A 19,294-nucleotide genomic window follows, 5' to 3' on the forward strand; every position below is an offset into this window, starting at 1 on the left:
CAATACAGACACACACATGTATGTATCTCGGGTTACATATGCTTCAGGTTACAGACTCCGCTAACCCAGAAATAGTACCTCGGGTTAAGAACTTTGCTTCAGGATGAGAACAGAAATTGCACAGTGGCGGCAGTGGAAGGCCCCATTAGCTAAAGTGGTACCTCAGGTTAAGAACAGTTTCAGGTTAAGAACGGACCTCCAGAATGAATTAAGTTCTTAACCCGAGGTACCACTGTATATGTAAATGTATATATATTTGGCAGCTGGATATGCAGTCTTGCACAAGCTAAGTGGAGAGAGGACTATACAGAACATGAACATGCATTGAATGCACATCCAAGTTCAAATATCTGCTAGCACAGTTTTCTTCTCAGTGAAAAATGTATGCCCTGTATGTTCCCAGAGTGGTTGACAGAGTAGAAAAAAATGTTTATATATGTTATTATAATAAAACACAGCAACCAGTGCTATTTTTCTAGAAAAAGAGGTACCGGAACTCACCATGAACACCTTCCTCTTTCTCTTAGAATGGCAATGGCACTCACCTGAGAGGTGCCCAGCAAGTTCTGGTTGGGGGAAAAGCCCTGATAGTAACTAACACAGAAAATACTATCCACCTACAATATTCTATGCTGGTGTCCCCCCCCCCCATACCCCACTGCCCTTGTTAACTGTTGTATTACTGTACAGCAGGCTGCTGAGATGTTTAGAACTTGCAGAAGAAGATCTTCTGCAGATTCCAGATGCTGGGGTATATAAAGCAAAAGGTAGCCTGTTAAGTAACCTAATCCTGAGCTGTATAGGCCTTATTTGTTAGCACCAACACTTTGGACTAGGCCCTGTAGCAAGTTGGCAGCATGAAAGGAGGCCATGGAGCAGGGCTGGTGAGAGCTTTGGCCTGGGAAGAGGGAGTGTGGTTTTAGGAGTGGTTTGGAGAAGTGGTCTGAAGGGCTGCATTCAAGACATGCTGATAGAAATGTACATGCCAATCAGTTGAGGGGCTTTTTGGTCATCGTAGCAACTCTTTAACTTAGATCGCTATTATTCACATGATATACAGAAAGAAGAACAAAGGCCAAGACAATGTGATTTGTCTGAGGTCACATCAGTAAATCCATAACTGAGCCAAGGTTTGAATGCAGTTGTTCCTGTTCCAAATTCAAAACTCTCTCTCTCTCCCATTTGCACAGGAGGAAGTTCACTTCCACAAGTATGCAGGTGCTGCCAGCAGTGTAATAATAAATTTATTCATTTGTACCCCACCCATCTGACTGAGTTGCCCCGGGCACTAGCATTTATAAAAACACAATAAAACATTTTTTAAAAAAATTCACTATACAGGGCTGCCTTCAGATGTCTTCAGAAAGTTGTGCAATTGTTTACCTGTTTGACATCTGATGGGAGGGTGTTCCACAGGGTGGGCGTGACTATAGAGAAGAGAACTTGATTTAAGATATTTAATTTATTACCTGTGATAAAGATTAATTGTGGGCCGTTTTGATTTTATAGCCCAAAAAGCACGAAGAGGAAGACGGCACAACAGATACTGCTACCTCATCATCTAACAACAACGAGAAAGACAGTGGAGTGGGCCCCACTGACGAAAGCCAGCGCAACGATGAGAGCTCAGAGCAAGAAAATGCACCAGAAGAGCAGAACAAGCTGACCCCAGAGACCCAGCAGGAACTGAGGCAGAGCCCGGACACTCTGGGAAGCCTCGAGCTCCAGTGCAACAAGAGCGTAGTGTCTGGGGAATACATTGAGTCTGATTTTGTTGGTAACCAGGAGGAGGACTGCGAAAGGTTTCGCCAGCTGCTGGAACTCAAGTGTAAGATCCGAAAGCACGGCGAGTATGACTTGTATTACTCAAGCAGTACCATAGAGTGCAACCGAAGGAAAAAGGACGGGGTGGAGCATGAGCTGCAGCTGCTCAATGAGGAACTGAGGAACATTGAGCTCGAGTGTCAGAGCATCATGCAGGCTCACCGGCTTCAAAAAGTGAAAGACCAGTACGGAGACATTTGGGCACTGCAGGGTGGTACGTTCAGGAACTATAACACCAGTATAGACCTTCCAGGGGGGAAACTGGACGACATCATCGAGCACCCAGAGAAATCGGACAAAGACAGTTCCAGCGCTTACAACACAGCAGAGAGCTGCAGAAGCACTCCGTTGAACGTGGAGCGATCCCCTGACAGTTCTCTCCAGCGGATGATTAGCATCACCAATAGGAAAAACCTCAGGAGTACCATTGTGGCTAACCAGTTGTCTTCGAGGCAGAGTGGCAGGGAGACAACGCCAAACAAAACCAAAGCTGCTGAACAAAACAGTTCTGTCGAGGAGAAGGAAACGGTTTCAGAAAGTAGCAAATCGACAGAGCAAGAAAGGCAGAGCCCCGAGCAGATTCCTTATTTGTCCCCATACCATGGCTCCTCATACAGGTATGGGAATATCCCTGCACACGCTAAGCATTATCAAAGCTATATGCAGCTGATACAGCAGAAATCTGCTGTGGAATACGCCCAGAGCCAGCTCAGCCTGGTGAACATGTGCAAGGATTCGCAGAAGTGTACGGAGCCCAAGATGGAGTGGAAAGTGAAAATAAGGAGCGACGGGACGAGGTATATCACCAAAAGACCTGTCAGAGACAGAATCCTGAAAGAACGTGCCTTAAAGATTAAAGAGGAGCGCAGCGGGATGACGACAGATGATGATACAATGAGCGAAATGAAGATGGGTCGTTACTGGAGCAAAGAGGAACGGAAGCAGCACCTGGTGCGAGCCAAGGAGCAGAGGCGGCGGCGGGAATACATGATGCGTAGCAGACTGGAGTGTCTTAAAGAGAGCCCTCAAAGCAGCAGTGAGGGCAAAAAGGAAATTAACATCATTGAACTCAGTCACAAAAAGATGATGAAAAAGAGGAACAAGAAGATCTTGGACAACTGGATGACTATCCAGGAACTTATGACACATGGTGCTAAATCTCCGGACGACACAAAAGTACACAATGCTTTTTTATCAGTTACTACAGTATGAATATGTCTATTCTGGAAAAAAAAAGAAAGTCTACTACCAGTTTCGGTAGAGTACAATTGCCTCGTTCAAAGTGGCATTTTTTATATATTTTGTGACTGTTTATAGTTTGATCTTTTTTGTAAGCAAATTACTTGGTAAATTTACATTTGGTTTTTCATACAATAGTATTTTCGTTAAGTGGTAATTTTGCAGTCTTTCTTTACTCTGCAATATATTCATAATATTGATTTCTATTTTAAGGAAAAAGCAAAACTTAAAAAGGAGGAACTGATTACTTTCGTATCCAATTTTATGTACTGGAAGTTAAAAACCGGGTCTTTTCCTCTAGATTTCTTTTTTAATACTTTACTAAAACTACAATGCCAAAACAAAATCCTTTCTACCTTACTCTTGCTTTTTGGCAGTTTAAATTTTTTAACATTGTATGTTCTGTCTGTTTCTAAACCACATGCCACATCTCCTCATGAAGCTCAAGAACTGCATTTTATCCAACAGCACATTGTACAGTAATTTTTAAATTGCAATTGTCTTTGTCCAAGTAAAGTGTTGGTAAGAAACTCTTCAGTGATATGTTAATGGCATTGGTTGTGTAGCTAGGTGATATGTGGTATTTGTGAAGACTGAAGAGAAATAAATTATTTCTTATCTTTAAGAAAAATGATCAAGGGCTCCTTTGATTTTAATTTAAATTCCACTTGCATACATGATATTTGAGAACTCTGCTTAAAATGTCAAATATGTGAACTAGTTTATGAGCATTCCTATGAATGCTTATTTACTCTCTTCTAGTTTTCAGCAGATTTTCTATAATATTGCTGGGTTGGGCAGATTATTTTAAGGCAGGAACCCCAGTAGTTAGTTTCACATCAGAAAAAGGGTCAGTTGTTGCTTCTGGTGATTGTGGACTCAGTACTCAACCTACAGTTGTTGTGTGGTATATGAAACAGTGCATATAGTTTTTCTAGGCCTGAAAATCCTTAATTTATTAATGAAAAAAATGAGAAGTGAGGTAGGAGTGCTAAAGCATAATAAAATAATGCAATTCTGCTATCATTATTGGCAGACTTAATATTCAGCCTGTACAAGTAATGAGCCCAAAGCAATCAGAAAATGAAGGCAATAACTGTAGCAAACTTTTATCACACCAGGCAAAACTTCATTCTGCAATGTTGGTGGATAATAAATAGTCATAAATATGTAATTGAGATATGTTTGGGAAAATAACGTGATATGCTTTCCAGTCGAATAACATTTTTTTTTGCCCCTTCTATCCCTTCCTGGAAGAAAATTGGTTTTCGGTTGCAAAAAAGCACTTTTATTTTTCCCTGTGAGATCAATGGAAACATGAAATGTGTCATGTCTTTTTCTCTTTTAACAGGTTTTCATGCTAAAAATGCTGTGTTCAGCATTAAAAATCGACACCAGTTGCTTGGGAAAAGATTGCCTTGAAACAAACTGCACAAGACATGTCAGTTCTCTGGTCTACTGTTAAAGAATTACTAATGTCTTAAGATCAAAACAAAACAAAGCAAAAAGAATATAAAATATTGAGGCAGCACTTCTTTTACTTCTAAGCCATCTTTCTGATTTCAAGAGTTTAACTCAAAGGCATCTAAGTCCATGCTTTTTTAAAAAAGAAAAAGAAAAATGCACATTAAACGTGCAGCTTACCTGCTTAGCCACCTGCCGCCACGTTAAACCACCTGCTAGACTTAGGATGGAATCCTACTAAGAAAGTAAGCCAAGCCTGCTGAATCAGGCCAGTGGCCCATCTAGTACAGTATTATGTTCTCACAGTGGCCAACCAGATGCTAGCACCTTGACCACACCTTGCCTACTTGCAACTCCCAACAACTGGCACTCAGAGGCTCTGTCAGTGGAAGTAGAACCTAGTCATTGTGCCTACTAGCCACTGATAGCCTTGTCCTCCATCAATTTGTCTAATCTTCTTTTAGATTAGATTATCTCCCGCTTGGACTACTGCAATGCGCTCTACGTGGGGCTACCTTTGAAGGCGACTCAGAAACTACAACTAATCCAGAATGCGGCAGCTAGACTGGTGACTGGGAGCGGCCGCCGAGACCATATAACACCGGTCTTGAAAGACCTGCATTGGCTCCCAGTACGTTTCCGAGCACAATTCAAAGTGTTGGTGCTGACCTTTAAAGCCCTAAACGGCCTCGGTCCAGTATACCTGAAGGAGCGTCTCCACCCCCATCAGTCTGCCCGGACGCTGAGGTCCAGCGCCGAGGGCCTTCTGGCGGTTCCCTCATTGCGAGAAGCAAAGCTACAGGGAACCAGGCAGAGGGCCTTCTCGGTAGTGGCGCCCGCCCTGTGGAACGCCCTTCCAGCAGATGTCAAAGCGATAAACAACTACCTGACATTCAGGAGACATCTTAAGGCAGCCCTGTTCAGGGAAGTTTTTAACGTGTGATATTTTATTGTATTTTTGGTTTTTATGGAAGCCGCCCAGAGTGGCTGGGGAGGCCCAGCCAGATGGGCGGGGTATAAATAATAAATTATTTATTTATTATTATTATTATTATTATTATTATTAGAGCCATCCAAGTTGATGGCCCTCACTGCCTCCTGTTGGAGCGAGTTCCATATTAAATATGTGTGGCGTGAATAAGTACTTTTTTAGTTGTCCTGAATCTTCCAGCTTTGTTGGATCCACTTTCTACATGCCGTGCATAATCTTATAAACCTCTATCCTGTCACCTCTTCCTTGCCTTTTCTCTAAACCTGGTTTTCCCAAACTTGGGTCTCCAGCTGTTGTTGGACTACAACTCCCAGCATCCTTAGCTAGGGGGGCCAGTGGTCAGCGATGATGGGCGTTGTAGTCCAAAAACAGCTGGAGACCCCAAGTTTGGGAAACCCTGCTCTAAACTAAAAAGTCCCAAATGCTGTAAACTTTCCTCATTTACTCCATCCCCTTGATCATTTTGGTTGTGTTTTCTATATACCTTTTTAGGTGGTTCAATTAGAACTGCACACAGTATTTCAAGTACAGTTGCACCATAGTTTTCTGTAATGGCAATATGATAGGAGCAGTTTATTTTCAATTCCTGTCCTAATGATCCCATGCCGGAAAGTTGCCTTTTCCCACAGCTGCTGCTCTCCTATGTACATGGGAGTAAGCCCATTCAGTGAGACTTAACGTATGCATAGACATGTATAGGATTGTACTGGAAAATTCACCAGAAACTTTTTTTCTACTAAGAACTAGCAATCTGAGATACTTTTACTGGTGTGTTTTTACTTGTCAACATTTATGTGGGGAAAACAACTGCCTTGCACAGACAAAAGGCATTTTTCATGCAGGAATCTTCATGCCAATATTTTCCTTACACTTTGTATTTTTGTTGGGGTTTTACCTTCCAGCTGGCTATCATGAACGCATATATGTTAAGTAGTTCTCTGCAATGTAGGTTTTATTGGTCTGCTTCAGTTCTAATCTATTTAATGTTGATTGTTGTTTTATTAAAAAAAAATGCAACATAAAATTTGGGCTATAGCAAAAGAAGGCAGTTGCTTTGAGCCCCTTATGCTAGGAAGGGGTCTTATTAATATCTCTTAGATGAAGACTAGTGATTGCCAAGTTAAAAGCTCTTCATTTCGTGTAGTTAACAAAAAACAGATTTTTATTTCTCATTTGAGGAATGTTATATTTTCAGCAATTAAGGGGGTTGGGGGTTTTTTAGTAAAAAAAAAAAATTAAAAATCCCTGTTCAGAGACCCCAAACTCTTGCCAAAGAGCAAAGAAACATGCAGACACAGCATGTTTCAGGCTCCATCTGGATGAAATGAAAGTACCTGATTAATAACTGTCTGAAGTTGCAGACTTAGGCCATGGAGGCCACTTCTTGGTATTGCTCTCCAGTTTCTGTTTCTAAAGATGTAGGACTAGCTCTGTTGAGAGACCAGCTGCCTTTGGGTCTCCCTCGACTGTCACCTAGCTGCAGCCATTCCATCAGGCTATACGAACAGCTCTGCCACCAGGCGAAATGAGACATGTGCTTCAGGCAGCAGCTGATGGTGGGCAGCATACAAACACACAGCTGCTTGCCCTTAGAGCTATATGTAAGCCACTGGCCTGTTGTGCACCTCTCAAACTAGCCCTGCACTGGACAATTATACCTTGTTGCCAGGGTAGGAGTAAGATTCAACAGCCAACTCAGTGGGCTTCTGTACATGGAATTGGGGAGAGCAGGAAACTTGTTCTTTGCTTCACACCACAAAATGTCTTGGGCCAGCTTAAGAGAGGCTATGCAAACTGTTCCTCTTCCATTATTATAAGAACAGCTGGTGCCTGAGTGCATTTTTATCTCTGCTTGCATTTTCTCTTCCTGTGCCCGGCTGCATACATATCATACATTAAAAGCACAAGAATTCTGGGAACTTTAGTTTATCCCCCATATAGCTACAATTCCATCAACAAACCAATTCCCAGGATTCTTTGGAGGGATTCGTGTGCTTTTAAATGTATGGTGTGTACACAGCCCTTTTCCCCACTTTGTTTGCTTTTTGTCATGTCTTTTAGATTGTAAACCTGACTTTTTTTAATTGATCTGAAAGCTGTTCTGGGAGCCTTTGGGACTGCAGAGCATGGTAAAGAAGTGTATCTACTTACTATTCTTATTATTAATAGCACATTTAGTAACCTTTGCTAACAGTAAAGCTAAAATAATTGGACCCAGAATTTTAGAATTTGCCATACTTCAGACTGAAGTCTTAAATTTATGCTGCGAGAAAAAAAGTATTATGGGGATTAGATCTCCATATTTTAAAGCTAAACTACATGTTTTAAAGCCGTTTATGCATCCCGCAGATATGACAGCGTGTCTGGGGCAGTGCAAATTGCCATCTGCATGTTCAGACCTTGCCCATTATATCTAACAACTTATAGTCAAAGAAGACTAGTAAAATAGGCCCATGAGATTGCGAATGGCTTCCTATAAGCATCACTTAGCATGTATGTGATAAATTATCAGGATCCAGTCTAGCCTGGCTTTCAGAAACTGCATTGCTTTTGTGGTAGATGACCTGCCATGGAAGACAGACAAGGGAGAGCACATCTCTTATGGATCTTCTGGTGCTTTCACTAGCAATATTCAATGCCAGTCTCAGAATGCACTTGGGTACCAGCTGAGAATAGGAGGCACTAACTCCATTAATACCTGCAAAGTCAGCCCAACACATTTTGCTGCCTAACACAGGATGCTAGAGACACTTATATTTGGGGACTCTCTGTGAAACCACCACCCACCAACATACATAAAAACATAATAAAACATTAAACATTTTTTTAAAAAAACTTCCCTATACAGGGCTGCCTTCATATGTCTTCTAAAGGTTGTAAGGTTACTTATCTCCTTGGCTCGGGGGTCACCTAACTCCATACCCTCCAACATTTTTCCAGTCAAAATAGGGATGCCCTAAAGAAAAGTCATAGGACGCGGGTGGCGCAGTGGTCTAAACCACAGAGCCTAGGACTTGCTGATCAGAAGGTCAGTGGTTTGAATCCCCACGACGGCGTGAGCTCCCATTGCTCGGTCCCTGCTCCTGCTAACCTAGCAGTTCGAAAGCACGTCAAAGTGCAAGTAGATCAATAGGTACCTCTCCGGCGGGAAGGTAAACGGCATTTCCGTGTGCTGCTCTGGTTTGCCAGAAGCGGCTTAGTCATGCTGGCCACATGACACTACGCCGGCTCCCTCTGCCAATAAAGCGAGATGAGCACCGCAACGCCAGAGTCGGTCACGACTGGACCTAATGGTCAGGGGTCCCTTTACCTTTAAGGAAAAGCCAGGCACTGTGGGATCAAATCAAGAAACCAGGACAGCTTCTGTAAATCCAGGACTGTCCCTGGGAAATAGGGACACTTGGAGGGTCTATGATAGGTGGCCACACCAATTGCAGCCCGATGACAGAACAGCAGGCAGGTGAGCAAGCAAGTGGCACAGGTGGCAGGACCAGACATGCAGCAGAGGAATAGCCAGGGCAGGCCACAACAGCCCCCCAGAAACCATACTGCTCAGTTGCTACTGTGTTATCAGGGCCGCCATTTTCGTCTCAGCAACATTGCAGGCTGAGGAGTAAGAAAGTGCAAAGCAGGATGGGGCTGGTGAGCAACATGAGCAGAGGCTGCAGCGCCTAGTAGTTAAATAAAGCTGTGGCTCGTGTAAAACCCCCCAACATGTTTCTTGTGTCTTTATTCCAGGGGCACCCAGGGGCAAACTCTACTTATCCCTATGAATCTTTGCCGGGCCTAGGCAGAGCCAACACTTAAGAACCTGCAAGTATTATTTAACCATGCAGACTTTGCAGTCCTTTCATTTTGCTGCCTCTGCTTGTCAGCAACTGGATCTTTTGTCTTAATTCAGGCAGAGATAACCACCCAGCAGTGAAGGCTGGAGCTCAGACCTGCTTTGCAAATACTTTTCAAAAGACACGTTCAGTGCTAGCAGCAAGGCTGGCTGTGCTGACAACTTTAAAAGGTGGGGAGAACTTTAAGCAGTGGCGTGAATTTTAAGAAATGCCCATCCCTACAGTAGATTCAAAAGAAAATATAATTTAAACAAAATGGGATATTTAAAATTGTATAATAGAAATGGAAAAAGAGCCGTGGATTTAACTGCTGGACTTCCTTGATGTATGCAGAAAGAACAAAATAAACAAAATAAAGGCAGTGGGAATATCATAGAATTCAAAATCTCCTGCTTCTTTTTTCCTTTTTTGGCACTTCAAAGAAATCCATATTTTTTAGCTTGTTTAACCCCTCTGGCAAGATCTGCAATGCATAAATATTTTGACAGCATGCAAAGTATCTTCTTAATGTCATATAGATGCTATGGCAGTGAGCAGTTTGGGCTAAATAAATATTCATGTTGGCAAAAATTCCCTCAGCCTCCCGAAGAAGACCCTGGTATCAAGAATTTGAAAGAGTTGGCTTTAGTTCCCTTACATTCTTTTCAGGTTTACTACTTGGCTGCCTAGACAGAGTCAAGAAATGCCCCCTTAGAAGATTTGGTTGAGGTTCAGGTGTAGGAAATTAAAATGAGAGCTCCTCCAACTCGACAGTTTAATTTACTTCTCTTAAGCTCTTTAATACCAAACTTATCAGTTCTCTCTGTTAGGCATTAACTTGTTAAATGAGTCTTAATTATACATAAGCAGATGGAGGTTTGAATTAAAATTACCTTACACTCGAGTGGCTTTAGTTCATTATAACATATCTCCCTTTTAATCATTTAGGCAGTCTCATCATCTTTCATATAGAAAGTTATTAAACTATTCCAATTTCCATATTTCTTCAGATATATCCACTATTAAATGGCAGGCAACGCACATTAGTTAGCGACTTATACCATGCAATAGTTAGTGAATTATTCATCCTGCTAACTATTTTTTATATACTTCTATGTCATCTGTATCATTTTATTATAAAGGTTTTATATTTACATGTTGCACCATTTAATTTCAAGTGTGGTTTCTAAAGCAACACCATTTCCTCACTGATAAGACAAAGGGTCTTCTTTTTACACTGTTGCACCTTGATAATAGACAAGCATATGTTGATTGGAGATAGTCCTAAAATGATCACAGTGAATAGTGAAAAGTGGGTTGCTATTTAATGACCTATCTGTTGAGCTTTCAAAAGCTGGAACTAACCTTTTTCTGGAGGGTGGAATCATATATATTTTTAAAAAATACAAAACATGTTGCTTAAAACAGTTCTCCAAAAATTAAAAGCCAGCATATTCACAAGGTAGCACTAGAGAATATGGAAGGTGTTCAGCTTTGGCTCACTTTTATATGTTCATCAAGAATGAATGCCCATCTCACCAAAGTTTCACAATTCCTTCTTCTCGGAAGCTATTGAATATGTATGTTGAAGTGGAGCTGTGTAGGGGCATTTGCTTCAAGTCAGAAAGCCACAACAAGCAATTTAGTCAACCTCAGCTATTCGGCCCCAGGCTAGGGTATTCTACCCAGGCTAGGGCTGGGTGGAATGGTGAATGGCAAGCTTGTTCCAGTATGTAATTTACAACTACTCGGATAGGAAACAGAAATGAGGCCTTTTTTTGGAGGTGAGGAGGGGGGAAAGAGGGCAAGGAAACATTTCTAAGCAACATTTTGTCTGAAAATCTCACGGCAAATTCTTACAGTGCACTTTCCTAACAAAAATATTTTGCCCAGAAAAGTATCATTCTTATTACCTTTGATTTATGGAAAACAACAGCTACATTTAAAGCAAAACTAAAGCCCTGACAAGTGGCCACTCATGCTAAAGTCCCATTTATCCAACTGAGAAACCCTGTGTGAGACAAGGTAGTATTTATATCTCTTGGAATTCATTCCAGCCTGTGGACAGAACTGATTGTTGCCCATTATAAAAATCAACAAATCCCTCTACATTTTTTATTATTATTATTAATGGAGTGTTGCAGAGCCAGCCCTACCAGCTAACAAAATGAGGTGGCTGCCTTGAGCATGAGATAGAGAGGACTGTGCCTGAATCTTTTCCTCCTGATCCACCTCCAAAAGCTGTCTCTGTCTTCCTGAGACAGTGAGAATAACACCCACAACATAACTGGCTATGTTTAACTATATGAATTCTTTATACATTATATAAACATACCTCATGTCATACCTCATATCAAATTAAGTAGAAGCGATTAAAGACCAACATTTTGAACAGGAAATACAAATAGATCAGTTCTTATATACGTAATGTCCAAATAGAAGCTTTTTTGTGTTCCACGTATGTCTTTACAAATACAAGTGCCAGACGCAACAACTTTAAGAAGCTGTACTTGCAGAAAATGAATTTTTTCTTTGTAATGTTCCTCATACAGTGGTGCCCCGCAAGACGAATGCCTCGCAAGACGGAAAACTCGCTAGACGAAAGTGTTTTCCGTTTTGGAGGTACTTCGCAAAACGAATCTCCTATGGGCTTGCTTCGCAAGACAAAAATGTCTTGCGAGTTCCTGCGGGGGTTTTTTCCTCCCCCCCTTTTTAAGACGCTAAGACGCTTATCAGCTGATCCGATAAGCCAATAAGCTGCTAAAGCCGCTAATAGCGCTAATCTGCTAATCCGTCAATGGGCTTGCTTCGCAAGACGAAAAAACCGCTAGACGAAGAGAATCACAGAACGGATTCTTTTCGTCTTGCGAGGCACCACTGTATGCCTTTGCAAAGTATAGTTGTTATATGCAGTTGCTGTATGCAGGTATCAGACGAAAGAGCTTAAGGCAAAGAGTCCCGGAATAATACCTTGTTTCGCCCTGCCAGGCTTTGTCACCCGTGCATACTCATATTTGTGTCACGTGTTCCATGTCTCTAATATGTTAAGCTCTTTTGTATCTTTCATCTGATACCTGCATACAGCAACTGCATACAACAACTGTACTTTGCAAATGCATATGTGGAACATTATAAAGAAAAAAGTTCATTTTCTGCAAGTACAGCTTCTTAAAGTTGTCGCGTCTGACACTTGTATTGGTAAAGACATACGTGGAACACAAAAAAGCTTCTATTTGGATATTACGTATATAAGAACTGATCTATTTGTATTTTCTGTTCAAAATGTTGGTCTTTAATTGCTTCTACTTAATGTGATAATGTGAAAAGAGGTATGTTTATATGATGTATAAAGAAGTCATATAGTTAAACACAGCCAGTTACGTGAGCTCCCGTTGTTTGGTCCCTGCTCCTGCCAACCTAGCAGTTCAAAAGCACGTCAAAGTGCAAGTAGATAAATAGGTACCGCTCTGGCAGGAAGGTAAACATCATTTCCGTGCGCTGCTCTGGTTCGCCAGAAGCAGCTTAGTCATGCTTGCCACATGACCCGGAAGCTGTACACCGGCTCCCTCGGCCAATAAAGCGAGATGAGCGCTGCAACCCCAGAGTCGGTCACGACTGGACCTAATGGTCAGGGGTCCCTTTACCTTTACCTTACTGCTTCTTAAAGTTGTCATGTCTGACACTTGTATTCATAAAGACATACGGGGAACACAAAAAAGCTTCTATTTGGACATTACGTATATAAGAACTGATCTATTTGTATTTCCTGTTCAAAATGTTGGTCTTTAATTGCTTCTACTTAATGTGATAATGTGAAAAGAGGTATGTTTATATGATGTATAAAGAAGTCATATAGTTAAACACAGCCAGTTATGTTGTGGGTGTTATTACTAGTTTCATTTGTGTAACTATAAGTTTGATAGTGTCATGTATGAGTTCCTGAGACAGTCTGTATTAGTGTCCCAGCTCGGCTAGTTGGTTTTCTTGCCTCTAACCTCTCTTTCCTGTTGGGGGACGCAGAGCAACAGCCAGCCAGTCCAAAAAGCATCACACTTGTGCGTGCATTGCTTGGCTCTCATAACGCATGCTAGCACCACCTCTGCTGCACTGCAGCATTTGTGCAGGCAGAGAGGACATGGGCTTCCCAGTGAAGCCAACTCTGCACTGCCAAGCTCAAGAGCAATGGGACATGGTTGCCCTGTCCCCAGCGTTCAAGTAAGTTTCCATGTAGTTTCCATGCACTGAATGGTATGTAGGGGGACTGGGACAAAATGTCTTGGGCCAGCTCTAGAGAGAAGTCTCACCTAGAACCCTTCCTGACATCTATTTAATATAGTGACAGCATTAAAAAATATATAAAACAATATGAACTTGCATTAGCATTCAGGTTTGCCAGCCCGTCCGCTGTGTGTGACTCCTAGGCCATGGTCACAGGGAATCTGCAGCAAGCAGTAGAAACACAATTAATTTTCAATTGCATCCTATAAGCATATTTTCACTGCCCCTTACTAATACAGACTTGTAGGCATATTAACAACTTGATGGCAGACAGTGATAGGTGGTAGAAATCCTTAGTACAGCCTTTTCAAACTGGTTATTCATACAGTGTGTGACAGGTTAGGAAAATACCTGCTTTTCAAGGGTTTCGAATTGTGTGGTGCTTGCAGATTTGCTGCTGAAGGTGTGCATGTTTCTCTTTAAGGTAACAGATGTTCATTTGCCGGATGTTCCCTTGAGCATATAATATTTTTCCTTTGCACCCTTAACATTAGTTTTGGACTCGTCTAACATGCTAGCGCAGCAGTTCCTTGTGAACTGAGGTACTTTGCAACTCAAATTTGCAGCTGCTCTGACACGTTAAGCTGCAGAATCTGTGTTTCCTGTTGACGTATATTCCTATTAAAGTCTTTCCAGAGAATAATAATATAAAAAGAAACCTCCACACGTAGGACAATTAATCCTTCTTCTACGTCTAATCAGATTGTGAAATGGTGATACTCTAAGGTGTCTCCTCCAAAGCTGCTTGAAGTCCTCCAGCCCTGTAGATCAGCCTTCACAGCAGCTAATTAAGTTTTCTTCCTGCTACCATTGAAAGCGTCAGTCAGACATAATTAAAACTGAATAGCAGATGACAGCAATGGCATTTGTCAGAATCATCCAGTGGTTCAAATACCAGTTCTGACAGAAATGTCAAACTGATAGCATTCCTATCTTCCCAGTGCTAGACGAAAAGAGCTGGGGAAACATCTCTAATAAATGCCTGGCTGATAGCCTTTGGTGAACACCAAGGCACCACATCCTATACGTGAAATTCCCTTGCATACCAAACCTCTCCTCTCCATGGGCTGCTTTTTGTTTCGTTTCCTCCTATCAGAGTGTCTTGAAGCTAAGGAAACGTTGCTCATTTCTCTGGGATTCCTAGGTTCCCATTCACCAATGTGTGTTCGTCACCTGATGACGACGACATCAAAAGATATGCACACTTCTGCGTTTGAGCCAACAGAATCAAAGGTTTTCAAGCCCACTCTCTTGAGCTCTGCCTGTTCAACCTTCATTTTAACATTTTCTTCGAAAACATCCAAAGAAATTGCGTGAGTGGGGAAAGATTTCCAACCTGAGGGCTGCTTTCCCTTTTGCATAATCTTCCGAAATCAATATATCAATGGTGTGTTGGGGGCAAGAGGGAGAAGCAATGAAGGCAAATTTTACTTTTCTATAGTAGTCTAGCTTGTGTGTATACACACACACAATCTCTGTATACTTTATCCAGACAAGCAAGAGGCATTATCAGAGTTAAAGGACACCTTCCCGCCAGTTGACAACATTTAGGAAACACCTGGGGAAAAGGTGTGTGGCCTAGTGAGTGTTCTGAAGGTCAGGCAGAGAGGTCTGGAAGGCATGAGGTTCCACACCCCTGAAGCAGGAGAGCACATGCAGCGCCAGGCACAAAAAAAGAGCTTTTATGCTCCCTCAGCTTTGCTTCCTGGGCAGGGCATCCTTGTCACACCAGCTCTGGGACTGGTATGGATGCCCTTTCTCACTGCTTTGTGGAAGGCAGGCTGGATAGCAGTGGGTAACACAACATTTGACCATACATGACTTTGATGTAGATACACTGCTGTTGGAACCGAACTCCAGCGTAAGATGCAGGCATACTGTACAGAAGACCAGTTCTGCCACATGCGTTGGGCCCAATATAATTTGAGAAAATCCCATGGGTGGCCTTGTGGCCATGAAATACCAAGTCACTCCAGATGAGGCATCCCCAAATCCTAAACCTCCAGTTTCCTCAACATCACCTCCAAACCCAGCTCTGCCATCTTGGACCAGGAGATAGGCAGTAGGTGGTATGCTACAGAAGTCTAATTCTGTCTCAGATTCCCACTCAACACAATACTCTTGGACAGGACACTTAGTTAGGGGGATGCTATCCTAATAAACCACAGCTGTTTCTCCCTCTTACCCTTCAAGTACTGCACTGAAAATCCTGAGGACATTTATACCTTCCCCTTCATTCAGCCAGATTTCTGTTATACAGACATACTGCATGTTTCCATGGGATCTCCTGCCAGAAGCGATCTCCTCTTCAAGTTAATCTCTTGAAGAGGAGACTGATATTTATATAAGATTATATGGTGTTGTGTTTAAAAGCACAATGCATACCACTTTGTTTGTTTATTTGCGTTATGCCCAGCTTTTCAGCAAGTTCCCAGGGTGGTTTAGCAAGCCAAGGGTCAATTGTGCTATATTTATCTTCTCCCATTCTCTTGTTGATGACGTATGTCCTCAGTGAATTCAATAAAATCAATGCCAGTGATGTCAGATTAGCAGTCTGAGTAAGTACTGTGAACCCCAACCATTGATGCCAGGTTTTAAAAATACTTCAGGTTATTTTCTATTATACCAATATGTTTTATTGTCATTGTATTAACATGCTGTTTTAAGCCAACTTTAGGACATTGTCTAGGTAAAAGCTACGGGACCCCTGGATGTTTAAGTCCAGTCAAAATCGACCATGGGGTGTAGCACTCATCTCTGCTTTCAGGTCGAGCTTTCCAGGTCATGTGGCCAGCATGACTAAACAGCTTCTGGTGCAACAGAATACCATGACAGAAACCAGAGCTCACAGAAATGCCATTTACCTTCCCGCCGCAGCGGAACCTGTTTATCTACTTGCACTGGTGTGCTTTCAAACTGCTAGGTTAGCAGTCCGGTTCGGCGCCAGCGCTAATGGCTGCTCCCTCTCCGAGCTCCGGAGAGAGGACGGCTCTGCGAGTTCGGGTCTGACCCGCTACGGCAAGCGGGGGACCCCTAAAATCACAGGAACGGAGCCTGTGAACAAGGAGATTCGGTGGGCACCTGAAGCGCCCCCCTTTACCGCAGAAAGAGCCTTTTTAAAGGCTCCGGAACGACAACGGGGAGCGCGGTGCTGAGAATCGCTACCCAGCCCGCAGGGTGAAGCCGCGTCGCCATTAGTGGAGAGCGCCGATTCCCTTCCTGAATAATCTGGACAAAAAAGACCCGTGAGTAAGATTGAACCTCTATTCGTATCAAAACTACCTGAAATTAGGCTGAAAACGGGAAAGGCGAAAATTAAGGAAGTCTGCCTTCCCCCGACTGCATGACAATTAAAGCAACGAAAGTTTCTGAGCTGCATCCATATGGGATATTGTCTTTAACTGCTTGAATCCGACATTTGGACTTTGACTATCCCCTCTAGCTTGCAGGGCAGAGGGGAGGAATAAGTGATTTTATAAGCTGCATGACCAACTTAAAGGAAAGGGAACTCTCTGCAGCCTTCAACCTGGCACAAACTGCTATTAAAACAAAGGAACACTGAACTGACTTTAGACTCCTGTGAAAGTAACAAAGTGGAAATCTCATTGCTTATTTGTTACAAAGTTTTGGGACTCTGTGGACACAATATATCAGGGAAGGCTGGGACTCTATCTATTGGGAAAGTGTTGCAAGATACATATAGAAGCCTCCCGATAAATCTGCTTTTTAAATACTCTTTGCTTTTGTTTGCGGACATTTTGATTTGCTCCCTCTAGAGGGTAAATTAAAAGTTGCTACGCTTTGGGACAGTGGAATTTTCCTTTAGGAGAAGGCTCTCGTGGGAAACGACCTTGGGATATGAGTGGCCCAGCAGACGAGATAAGCACGAGAGCCAAGACAAGGCAATATCAACAACAGCTACAGCAACACAAGAAAAGAGGCTCGATCTCAGGCATAACCCCTACAGTGACAACAGGACAAGAAAAAGGTACAGCAGTCTCCATGGATGCAGTGTCGCAAGCCCTTCTTAAGATAAACCAGTCTTTGGAGAATCTAACAAAGCAGACGGCAGAAAATACCAAGAAATTGACAGAGAATTCACAGAAATTGACAGATTTAACAACAAGACTTGACCTGAATACAGAATCTATAAACAGGCTTACGCAAGAAAATTCTGCCACACGTCAAATTGCGGAGGAAGCCAGAACTATTGCTGGAGAGACCCAGGAAAAATTAGAACCGATTGCCAGGAAGGTCTATGACCACGACGCAACTCTGGCATTGTGGGAACTACAAAGAAAAGAAAGGAATCTGAAACTACGATCAATTCCAGAGGACGAAGGAGACAATCTTACGGATTTTTAACGAAAGAGTTTGCTGATTCCTGGGAAGATCTAGAGGAAGACGAATTTAAAATTACAACAGCATTTAGACTGGGCAGAAGACAGAACAGAAAGGCGCCGAGAGACTGTCTGATTACCTTGAGATCGAAGGAGGAAAGAGACAAAATTCTAAGACTGCACTTTGAAAAGGCCTTACAAATTGGGAACTCACCGATACAGATCTTTAAAGACATTCCTAAACATATTTTGGACTTGAGAGCTTCTTATACGGATTTGGTCTACCTGTTGAAGAAGAACACCATTCTCTTCAGGTGGGAATTTCCACAGGGACTGTCTTTTGATTATGGGGGAAGAAGGTGAAAATAAAGACGATACAGGATAAAGACAGGTTCCTGCAAAGAAATCAAGAAGATTTACAGAAAGGAACTGTAGACCCAATTGCTGAGCAAAAGAGTGTAATAGACATCCTGAACCTTTCGTTTGGACAGAATCTTCCACCACCAACAGAGGAGGAACAACAATTGGGAGCTGTTGGAGGAATACCAGAAAAATAACAAGATGGCCCTGCAATTCCTTAGCTGGAATTGTAATGGGATGAACAGTCCTTTGAAGAGACGACAAGTATTCCATATTTTGTACAGAGAACAACTGGACTTGATTTGCTTACAGGAAACCCATATAACTAGAGCACACAGGAGACTGCTTATGAATAAAAAATTGGGACAAGAATTTATTTCGTCGGACAAAGTGAAAAAAAGAGGAGTTGTGATTTATGTAAAAGAGAAGTGGGCTCCAAAAATGATGTTCAAAGATGAACAAGGAAGATATTTAGCGGTGGAGATTCAGGTACAAGGAGAAAAATTTTTGATAATTGGGATCTATGCACCAAATGAAGGTAAAGCAGAATTCTTCAAAAAACTCCATGAAACTTTGACGGATTATTTGGAATACAATATGATAATCATGGGAGATATGAATGGTGTAGTTTCTACAAACATGGACAAGACACAAAGACTGACACTTACTAAAGAAGGGAGACTCCCGAAGACTTTCTTCGAAATGACTGAAAATATGGACTTAATAGACATTTGGAGAACAAGGAACCCTCTTGAAAGAGAGGGAACCTTTTTCTCCCATGCAAAGATGACCTGGACCAGAATCGACCAAATATGGGTTACTAGTGGAATGGCTCCGAAGATTAAGAAGGTAGAAATCTGCCCGAAAACCTGTTCCGACCATAACGCCGTGAAGATGGAAATGAAATTTACAACAACTGGTCAGTTTAGATGGAGAATGAATGACACCCTATTTCGAGATAGAGAGATCCACAT

General features: G+C 42.2%; 1 protein-coding gene and 1 long non-coding RNA gene across 4 annotated transcripts in view; one reads left to right on the forward strand and one right to left on the reverse strand.

Moving 5' to 3' along the window:
- Positions 1–3,697, forward strand: part of PDZRN4 (PDZ domain containing ring finger 4) — a gene marked incomplete at its 5' end in the record, with an annotated part of 229,183 nt that extends 225,486 nt beyond the window's left edge. For all 3 annotated transcript variants that reach the window (XM_082239554.1, XM_082239556.1, XM_082239555.1), the window contains one exon: positions 1,510–3,697. In XM_082239554.1, the coding sequence (XP_082095680.1) occupies positions 1,510–3,036 (1,527 nt within the window). In that variant the 3' untranslated portion in view covers positions 3,037–3,697. The remainder of the gene's footprint in view (positions 1–1,509) is intronic.
- The window catches only part of LOC309541761, a 117,527-nt gene that overhangs the window by 4,082 nt on the left and 94,151 nt on the right, over positions 1–19,294 (reverse strand). The window lies entirely within an intron of this gene.

This window comes from Podarcis vaucheri (genome assembly GCF_965113315.1).
Source record: "Podarcis vaucheri genome assembly, chromosome: 10".
In the NCBI taxonomy this organism is placed as follows: domain Eukaryota; kingdom Metazoa; phylum Chordata; class Lepidosauria; order Squamata; family Lacertidae; genus Podarcis; species Podarcis vaucheri.